The sequence below is a fragment of the Coffea arabica genome, chromosome 6c, assembly GCF_036785885.1.
Source record: "Coffea arabica cultivar ET-39 chromosome 6c, Coffea Arabica ET-39 HiFi, whole genome shotgun sequence".
In the NCBI taxonomy this organism is placed as follows: Eukaryota; Viridiplantae; Streptophyta; class Magnoliopsida; order Gentianales; family Rubiaceae; genus Coffea; species Coffea arabica.
In genome coordinates this window covers 4,392,221-4,402,625 of record NC_092320.1, presented here as the reverse complement: position 1 = coordinate 4,402,625, position 10,405 = coordinate 4,392,221, and the positions used below count along the sequence as shown (strand labels likewise).

The 10,405-nt window shown below is 39.3% G+C and overlaps 1 protein-coding gene and 1 long non-coding RNA gene across 2 annotated transcripts; both read left to right on the top strand.

Moving 5' to 3' along the window:
• The first annotated feature begins 1,238 nt into the window (after positions 1–1,238).
• Positions 1,239–2,354, top strand: LOC140007950 (uncharacterized). Its single transcript, XR_011815383.1, has 2 exons — positions 1,239–1,462; positions 1,542–2,354. It is a non-coding gene; the product is annotated as an uncharacterized lncRNA (long non-coding RNA).
• Positions 2,355–6,541: 4,187 nt separating this feature from the next.
• LOC140008301 (probable pectate lyase 12) lies at positions 6,542–10,164 on the top strand. The gene is made up of 4 exons (XM_072052207.1): positions 6,542–6,958; positions 7,732–8,635; positions 9,554–9,756; positions 9,924–10,164. Exons 1-4 carry the CDS (start codon positions 6,828–6,830, stop codon positions 10,099–10,101), a joined length of 1,416 nt encoding a protein of 471 aa, XP_071908308.1. The 5' UTR covers positions 6,542–6,827; the 3' UTR covers positions 10,102–10,164.
• The last annotated feature ends 241 nt before the right edge of the window (positions 10,165–10,405 follow it).

The window sequence follows — 10,405 nt, the reverse complement described above, 5'->3', positions numbered from 1 at the left end:
TGCGATTTTTCCTTTGTTTAACAATAATATGAGGAATGAGTCCCAAGCGCCATCGTGATATGAATTAATTGCACTTTCCTAGGCTCTGGAAAGTGGTAGTTCGGTCATTTACCCTTGAACCGTCTTTACTGCACTATGCATATGGCAAACTTTAGTTCTTAATCATCATGTGCAGCTTTGATATAATTAAAAATCGTGATCGAATTAGGTAGATAAGAGTAGTGTCTGTTGCCTGATCACTCATTCTCCTATCAATGGCATTCCTTCATCCTCTTGGTTTCCTTGCGATCTTTCTTTCCTTATCATACTAATTTATACATCAAGAATTAGTCGTGTTATACACGGACGGAGCCCCCCCCCACCTTTTTTTTTCTAAAATAAAATAATTATAACATTGCACATTTTAAAAATAACCCTTTCTTCCTCGGTTAATTTATAATTTCAACAAGAAGGAAATTACAAACAAAATGTAATTTTGAATATCACACGCAATTTTCAATCATCAATTCTCTTAAACCTATTACTTACTGTATGCCCTTTTATCTCTAGATTTTAAGTATATCAGTCCCTTTGCTCTTAGACCTCCACGCAATTTGATGTGATGCTACCAGAATTCTTGGAAGTTACCCAGTTTCTCTTTTTTGCTTAGATAACGTTCAATACAATCAGTTCCTCAGGGCAAAGAAAAAAAAAATACTTTAACATCCGAAGCGTACAGGATAGGAATGCAAACGAATCGAGCTCCTCGCGAGCGGCTCGATTCGAGCTCTCGAGCTGATCGAGTCAAAATCGAGCTTGAACTCGAGCTCAAAACATTGAGTTGCTCGCGAGATCGAATATATATATATATATATATATATATATATATATATATATATTTTTTATTTTTATTTTAATAGTAAAATTATATAAATATTCTTAATATTTTATTATTTATTAAGAAAAATATTATTTTATTTAGTTTTTTTAAAAATAAAATAATTATTTTTATTTTTTTTTGAGCTCGAACTTAAAAATTGCCAGCACATCGAGCTCGAGTTCGATGAAATTAAGTCAAAATTCGACTCGATAAAGCCAAAACTTGACTCGACTCGTTTGCAGCCTTATTACAGGAATACAGTCATAAGCAAATGCATGAATCACTGTTTACAAGGTATGGACACCTAAGACGGACCGGTATATCTTTTTCTTTTGAGAGAACTCAAGGCCAGTATATATTGTCTACTGACTTTCGCGGAAAGCCCAATATATCACATCACACCACCAGCTGGGAAAATCCGAGAGGAATCAAAACTGCACCTTCTGGAATTGTGTTAGGTGCCTGCCCTGATTTTAGTGCATCTTTTTTTTTTGAATTAGAACAATCTGGAATTTTAGTGCACCTTCACTTGCCGCTTTTGGCTGTTGATGATGAATTGATGATCAGACTCTGTATGTTTCAAACTGCAGCAACAATGAGTGCGTAAGTGGCCTTCACTATCACTGCGCGAGATGGCGCTTCTCTATTTGATAATCTCTGTCTGTCTCCAATTTTCCTGTAGAAAAATACCTGCAGGAGACACAAAATGGAGCATTACAACAGCAGACTGAATCTTCCAGACAAAATATTGTGCCAACTTTGCTGGGAAGCCCGCATTAAATAGTCACAGATCTTTCTCAAGGCCTCCACCCACTTCAGCAGAATTCTATGTAAGGAGTACTAGCTTCGTAGGCATAAACGGCCACCGAGTTTCGAGTCACCTCACCCGCCTGTGAAGTTGATGATCGATTTCAGGAGTCCACTCTCCGCCGATGAAGCTCCTAATAGCCTTGCTGCTTTTTGTTTCCGGGGCTTTAAGCTCGAGTTTTGGCCTCAACGGGAGAAGGATGCTGATGATTGAAAGAAAGGCCAACATCGACTTGGCCGCGGGGGCACAAGAGGAGAACGTGGCAACAGAGATTTCGACGTACGATGATGATCAGCCTGGCTTGAACAATCATCATAAAATTCCAAGGCAGTCCTGGGACGGTGGCCAAAATCCGCATGCACCAGCTACCGTGCGGGTTAATAATGCTCAGGAAAACGGGGAAGTACGGAGCAGGACTTCTGATGATGGCCACGTTTAGCATCTTCCTCACCAAATTCCAATTCGTTTCCTGGCTCGGACCACCTACGAACGATGACATATGTGAAACACCAAAAAAAAAACAAAAACTTGTACTATAATAGCATTAGCGGTTTCTTCTTTTAATCCACAACGAAAAAATTTTTTTTTTTTTTTTGTGGGTAGGATTAAATGCTTCATATGTAAAATGCAATATAATTTCAGCTCCCCCTTTTCTTTTTCAGGTAAGATTGGAAATTTTATTGATAAGGACCAGTAAATTCTTACACAGTAGCAGGCAGCTACCTATTCGTCAAAATTGCCCAATACATTTACGCTAATGCATCCTATACAAATGCTAAAATCTATCAAAACATTTCTGCGGAATTCCCCGTTCAAGAACTGGCTCCCAGTTTTCCGTAGTCCTTGGTACTCCCTTCCAAGATGCAGCAACATATGCTTTGTTTCCATGGTCTGTTAAGCTTGATTGGCTCAGATGGGCTTAAGCTCAGAAGTCCGGCCCACTCATATAATTTTCCAGGCTTGAATTAATCTCGAAGAAAGTCTTTCCAGCTCCGATCAGCACGAGGTAACCACTTTTTTGCAAGACAAAAAAAAAAAAAAAACAATTAAGGAATGATATGGACAACAGTTTTGCTCAATCGTTGATGTGCTACAAATCCGTCTTTCGTCGTTACTTGAGTTACATGGCCCCCATTTATGCACAATGATGAAAATCCAAAAAGTGAGCGACCCACCAAACGGTTAAAGGTCAAGTTTGATGGGCCTACAGAGCGGCAACAAGAGTCAAAAGACGAGTTCTAGTGGACCGCATTATGTTGGATCCAAATTGAAAGTATCCTTTCCACAGTAGCTTTAAATCATTCCCCGAAGAATTTCGCCTTGCGAATGAACAATAAATACCCAATCTTAATATTCAATTGATCATCAATCCAGAATTTGTTGACGAAAACATACCATCTACTGCACTCCACATCTTACACCAATAATACTCCTATCCTGCGTGCATTTGTAGGGCAGCCTCAAAGGTGAAAATGCAAACTCCCTCAATTACTAGTCAAGAAAGGTAACCTCAATTATTATTATTATTACTCAGACAGCAGTTTCGAGATTAGACACGGAGAGAAAAGATGGTTCTTTAACGTATTATGCATTTGTCTAAAGCATGCATGTTCTTCTCCTACATACGAGTAATGAGCCTTTTAGGCCAGACTGGACTTGTACATTTGTGTCATCCATCCGCATCATTTTACAACAGCCATGAAGGATCGTGAAAAAACAAATAAATAAATAAATGAAAGGCCTGGTCTAGTTTTTTTCAACAATCGAAATTACAGGAAATAACACAACAAAATTAGATTAACACTCAGAGGTAATCGACACGTCTCACCAAATTTATTGATTTTTTTCAACAATCGAAATTACTGGAAATAGCACAACAAAATTATATTAATACTCAGAGGTAATCGAAATCCTGGTGCAAAACACAATCTAAGGTGGAACCCACAAACCAACATCATCCAGCCAATTGATAATTGAAAGTGCGGCTGAAAATGTTAAACTCAGGATAACTACCCCACAATCTTTCGATGCGGGATGGAAAGGCCTGGCCTAGTGACCTTCCAATATGCCAAGGAAAATGGTCATCCCCGTGGTACTTATCGCTTTCCATGAAATGTTAATTCTTGTTGATTAAATTTAAGAATTAATTTTTTATATACTGACAATCAGTGTATATACTTTTATCATTAGATGCATGTCATGACATATAATTCAAATTTGAATTTGAAATTCAAATTTTACAAATGTGCCGCGCATCCAACCGTGATATGGTATACACTGTCAGTGTATATATGAATTGTTCCAAATTTAAATGTTAATGTTTGTCCCTCTAATTACGTAATCCCGATGCCGGCCGCAACTGGATTACCTTCCTCTTCTTCTTCTTCTTCTTTTTTTTTTTTGGGAAAAACGTTGATTTACCTATTTAAAAGACACTTATCCATGCACAATATTCCAGCATCTTCAAAGTGAAAGTGGCATCAAAGCGCATGATCCTTGGGAAACTTTTGGGGCAAGGCATATCAGTGCAAGCTCTTGCAACACTAAAAATACCAACTATAATTGTTTCTTTAATAATGATAAATGATGCTGTGGAACTTGATTATGCGCTAGCATGGACTTCTTTCCTCTAAGCTTTATACATTTTCCACCTTGCCAAGCTCGTTAGAAGATATCCATCAATTGAGAACTTGATAAAAGGAAGAAAAGCAAAAAGAGTCTTATGCTAGCCATGTGAATACTCAATGTCTATTCTGAACATTTTTCCCTGGTAAGATTAGGAATTGTCACAAACAATTGACGAAAATCAGTTGGTTTGGGGCAGGACAGGACAGAAGGGTAGCCAAAAATTAGGGAAGCTTTTACCCATGCAAGTGAGTTAATCACGGGTAGTACCTGGAAAAGCTCAACAGAAGCATAAAGTTTTCAGTAAGCATGAACGAGAGACAATGGCATGAAAAGAACAAAGGGTCCAACGACTAAATGGGCGCTCCATTCCGTCCGGAATCCCCAGAAAGAAAGAAAGAAAGACCGAACGGGAGAAAGGAAGCTCGTCGCCGATCCCTATATCAGCTGATGGTGGGGCATGGAGTAAATTAGTAACGACTTTTATGACGTAGGGACAAACTTCAGTTAAATGTGGACCAGACCAGAGGACCACTGGATTGTTTGTGGATTTTTATCCGTTAAAAACATAACCAGAAACCAGAAACGTTGAAACGGGAGTGTGAAAAAAGGTCGCCGGCACATGGCTCAGTTCAGCGCAATAATCCATAAAGCTGGTTTGAGTTGAACTTGAGCCCCGCTCCAACTCATCTATTTGCTTCTTAATCATACACAGTTTGTAATTTTTTTGGGTTAATTACATCCACCTCCCTTGTGGTTTAGCCAAAATACAAGTAGACCCCTTAAAGTTTAAAAAATAACAGTCACCCCCTTTGATTTAACAGATACTAATCGGTGTTAAATACTGTCTTAGAGGAATTTATTAGTTTAATCATTGACAACTCAAGCGAAGCGAATTGATGGGCTGTGGATTTAGTAACTTGCTTATTTGAATTTTATCCTTGTCCAACAATTTGATCCGGTTTGTTTGGGACAACATTTTAATCCAAGTTTATACCTTATCCAAAACATTTTTTTTTTCGTTATTTCAATTTACCAAGTTTATGTCTTATCTAAAAATTTATTCCAGTTTTTATATAATATCCCGTTTTCACTTGTACTGTGGAGTCAAATGTTAGTAGCACACTCACTAACGTTATTCTGACTTGCGTCCTTTGCAACTTACCTCACTCACCAGTACAACCATAGGATTCCTTCTTTCTTACTTTCTTCTTGTCTTTTTTGCACTGTCCATTAATCAAGGTTGACGAGAAACCAACTGGCTCTAGAGCAGTTGACATCAGATATATGCTTAAAACTCTCGTTGGGTGAAAAAAGCCACCAATAAGCGTAAAAACATCTGTTTGGTTTGAATCTCTTTCCTTTAATGTAGAATAAAAGTAGGAGTAAGCGTAGAATCTATCGCATCAACAAGAAAAAAAAGGATATTGCATGTATTTTTTAAGCATTTTTTAGCACTAGATGAAAACTAATCCGAACTTTTTTTAAGGTTTTTTGATCGAACGAGATCATTATATTGCTTCAAAAATTTTAGTTGATTTGAGAATGTGAATGAGAAAACAACTTTGGCAATTGGGATTGTACAACAATCATCCTCCCCGGGTTGTCTTGAGCCTTCTTAGGTTCGCCCTTTCCTCAGTGTAGGATAAATTAGGTTATACAATAGTTATCGTTTCTGAAAAAAAAATTGAGATTATACAACACTACCCAGGACCCACCCTTTCATTGCTTGGGTTATCAACTAGTTGTAATTTCACCCTACAATATAGATAGCAGTGGTAACAATTAGCTTGTCAAAACTTTTTTCTGTTGTTTAAAACTTATTAACAAATTCACCATATTGGGTAATGAAGTGATCAAAATAGACTACTAGTCTCACGACTAGAATTTCGAAAACTTTTGTCCCTGTTTTTTTTGTATTTATTTCTTTTTGTTGCCTTTGCTTTGTCGAAACTTAAACTTCGTAAGAGCCGCTATTTGGTCAAAATAGCGTATCAGCGCATGCTAGCAGTTCTGAATTTCTCTTACCAGAAGACTGTGCAGTGAGCCATCCCAGAAGAATGAAATCGAATTTTAGACAGACCAGAGACCCAATATATATATATATATATATATAGAAAAGAATTTAAAAAAGAAAGAAAAGGAAAAGAAAAGCATATTAGAAGGACCTCTTTTCCCTCCCAATCTTTTAGCTTTTGCAACAGTGAGTATCCCCGAGATTCTTTGAACAAGATCATTATAAATCATGGCAAAAGGAAAATAACAGGGGCTCTTGTTCTGATGTTGTAGGACTAGGAGAAGGAGGAAGAAGAGTTGAAGCCACGACTGCATCTTCTCTTCTCCATCTACATTAATCCCACCAGCCATATATAGTTACTTAACTTTACCATTCAGCTTTCTTTTTGCTCACTGTCTTACTGAAAACAACTCAATTTACTGCATACGGAACAATGCTGCATTTATAGGCGTTAGGCATCTTCCCCTGCACTGAAACGAGTGCATCAGTTTGTCTCAAAAATCAACACAGTGGTGAAGATGTTCCACAGCACCTGCATTGTCCTTACTTGCCTTGCCATCTCATTCTTGCCCTTTGGTTCAGCATTCCACAACCTTACTCTTCCAGGTCAACACCCCAACCCTGAAGCTGTTGTTGAAGATATCCACAGGTTTTACCATCTCTTACAGTTTACTAGACTCTGTCGCCTGTTTTTGGCGCTCTATCAAGCCACATTATAAACTTGTCTAGGTTCGCTTTTGTCTAAACACCCCAAACAGAAAGATGTTACCCCTTCCATTTTTTTTTTCTTTGTTAATGTATATTGAGAATTTCTTTTTCTTCTGAAAGAACAAGGGGAGGCCTTCCTTTTTGCTGAGGTCTTACAGATCCGGTTTAACTACCTTGTTGTATCATGAGCATTTTCTTTTTGGGTGACATGTTTCACCCCTCAACTGGGACTGAATAGACAGTACTACTTGATAAGTTCGTCCAATATAGATGTTGTTTGCTCAATGTAAATGTAGCTCTTTGCTAGTTCCATATATATATATATGTATATTTTTTATATCGTCCCTTTGGGTGGATGCATTGTGTACTGCATTTTTCTTCTCTTTAGCGACCTGCAGCTCTTTGCTTCTCCGGGAAATCTAAAGAAGCCAAGAACTTTTGTCTCTGTTTTTTTTTTTTTTTTTATTTTGTTATTTTTGTGATTGAAGAAGTTGTGTCATTGTCTGCGTATTTATTGGTTCCCTAGCCCCCTTATTACTGGACCCCGTATTTTAATTAGTCCACATTCTTACTATGGCTTTTCTCCATCAATGGTGGTGATTAGAACAAAGATGAAAATTATTTTGGTAGTAATAAGCTGCTAAACATTAAACAGAGACGGGTAGCATATGATGAGGTGATACTAAATTTACCTCTTAATTAATCATTGCGCAGAAAAGTAAATGTTTCAATTTCAAGAAGACAAATGCTGTCGTACGAGTCCAACGACCAGTCCTCTTGCATAACCGGCAATCCAATCGACGACTGCTGGCGCTGCGACACCAATTGGCAGCTCGACCGCCAGCGCCTAGCCGACTGCGCCATCGGCTTCGGACAGTACGCCCTCGGGGGCAAGGGGGGCCGTTACTACGTGGTCACCGACTCCTCTGACCACGACCCGGTGAACCCTGCCCCAGGCACCCTCCGCTACGCCGTTATCCAAACGGAGCCCCTCTGGATAGTGTTCGCCGCCAACATGGTCATCAGTCTATCCGAAGAGTTAATATTCAACTCCTACAAAACCTTGGACGGCCGGGGGGCTAACGTCCACATAACGGGGGGAGGGTGCATAACGCTGCAATACATCACTAACATAATAATCCACAACATTCACGTACATCACTGCTACCAGGCGGGGGAGACAAACATACGGTCGAGCCCCACGCACTACGGGTGGCGGACATTATCGGACGGTGATGGGATATCCATATTCGGAGCGAGGGATATCTGGATTGATCATTGCTCTTTATCACACTGTAAAGACGGGCTGATTGATGCGGTGATGGGGTCCACGGGGATTACCATCTCGAACAACCATTTCTCGCACCACAACGAGGTAATGCTGCTGGGGCACAGCGACGATTATTTGCCGGATTCGGGGATGCAGGTCACCATTGCATTCAATCACTTCGGTCAAAAGTTGATTCAGAGGATGCCCAGGTGCCGGAGAGGGTATATTCATGTGGTCAACAATGATTTTACACGGTGGGAGATGTACGCCATTGGGGGAAGCGGTAATCCCACCATCAATAGCCAAGGAAACCGTTACACCGCCCCTTCCGACCGCAATGCTAAGGAGGTACTCTACTCTACTACTACCACTCACTCACTAGTATATAATACTCGTAGTAATTATATATATATATATAACACCACTCTCATTCTGGATCATCATTATTTACCTGATGCTATACTACAAATTTGTTGTTTAGACACCGGTGGTGGACGACGACGACGAGTAACCCCCAGTTACGAGCATTCAATGTTTATTTTGCAATGTAGGGAGTAGAAGAAACGTAGCATTTGAGTTTGATCACGAAATATGCATGGTATTGGTAGGATTCATATTGACCATCATACAGATTAAATTACCATTAGCACCAACACTTACAAATACCAAAAACTTTGGAGTTTACTAGGGTTCTCACCACCAATGCATAAAGGCTTAGGCTTGGTTGGGTAGGAGGCAATGCTAGTAGCTACCACCAAATCTTGTCTCTCACTAATTTGTTATAATTAAATGATTAAATGTGATCTTACTTAAAAAATCCAAACAGGTGCGCAGTGCACTCGTTTAATCTGATAATGATTCAGTTCCCTCCGACTGACCTTTTCAGATTTTCCCCTTTATAGTGTAGGAAGCTATCGTATCGATATATATATATATATATAGGGGTTCTCTTCATGGTTCACATTTTCACTACGGATTTTCATAATTTCCAGCAAACAAGAAAATTTTTTTTACACTACCAATTATTTATCATTGGTTGGGAGAATTTTCTGTTGTCATGGTATGATCGAATAGTGCTTCAGAAAATCGTATGGAGTAGCTTTCACTATTAAGAGAAAAAAAAAACAAAAACAAAAGCGGCATACGCAAAAAGTTCATTCTTTTTTTTTTTTAATAAAAAAAAGTAAGGTCTGCTAGATATAGCAGTACTAATTTTGCATTGGATGCTGCTGATATTGGAGCTTGCCTGGTGTTGCATCGGGGCAGGTGACGAAGCGCGTGGAGACAGGAGAGGATGCATGGAAAGGCTGGAATTGGAGGAGTGATGGGGACATTATGGTAAATGGAGCCTACTTTGTAACCTCTGGCGAGGGCGTTGAGGTCAAATACGAGAAGGCATACAGCGTGGAGCCCAAGTCTGCTGCATTTATTGACCAGCTCACCATGAATGCCGGGGTTTGGGGCTCCAGGTCTTTACCCTTTTCACTCTCTCTCTCTCTCGTACTTTAACGCTTTTTTTTGTTTTTTCCCCTTTTCTTGTCCTCTCTCCGTTTTCACTTTTTGGCCCATTAAGGGTGGGGCTGTTGCTGGGCTTCGACCGAATTAAAGCCTTTGTTAAAATGTTGGTTTTAAGCAGGGGTAGTCGGATGGGCCGGTGGACTGCGGGTAACGGAACTGGTGGGAGTGATCTGGGCGGAGACTCCGATGACTACGATGACTACGATGACGACTCCGGCAGCTGCAAATCCCCCTCCCTTCCCACCTTATTAGCCTTTCTCCTGGCTCTGTCAACATTGTTGTTTTTTGAGTCATAACTAGTTTTTTTTTTTTTTTTTTGGGTTGAAGTTTTAACCATTGACGTCCATGTTGACCTAACGACAAAAAGACTTAAAAAAAAAAAAGCAATTTGAATTTCTTGATGCAATTTGAATCATTAACGGCACTTAACGCTTTTTTCTTTGGCCAAAACTTTGGTAGACTTAGGCCTTGTTTTCCGTCAAAAAATTACGCCGTTTTCCGTGATCACATTTCCCTATTATCTTTTTTCCTTATATACATCAAATCGCTACAGTAATTTTTTCATAAAAAATCAAGGAAAATGCAATCCAAACACAACCT

Bases quoted from the DNA above. Each gene is read 5' to 3' on its own strand.
- LOC140008301 (XM_072052207.1), top strand. From the start codon at position 6,828: ATGTTCCACAGCACCTGCATTGTCCTTACTTGCCTTGCCATCTCATTC. The intron at 8,636-9,553 runs GTACTCTACTCT...GCATCGGGGCAG, and splicing joins CCGACCGCAATGCTAAGGAG to GTGACGAAGCGCGTGGAGAC. The intron at 9,757-9,923 runs GTCTTTACCCTT...GGTTTTAAGCAG, and splicing joins GCCGGGGTTTGGGGCTCCAG to GGGTAGTCGGATGGGCCGGT.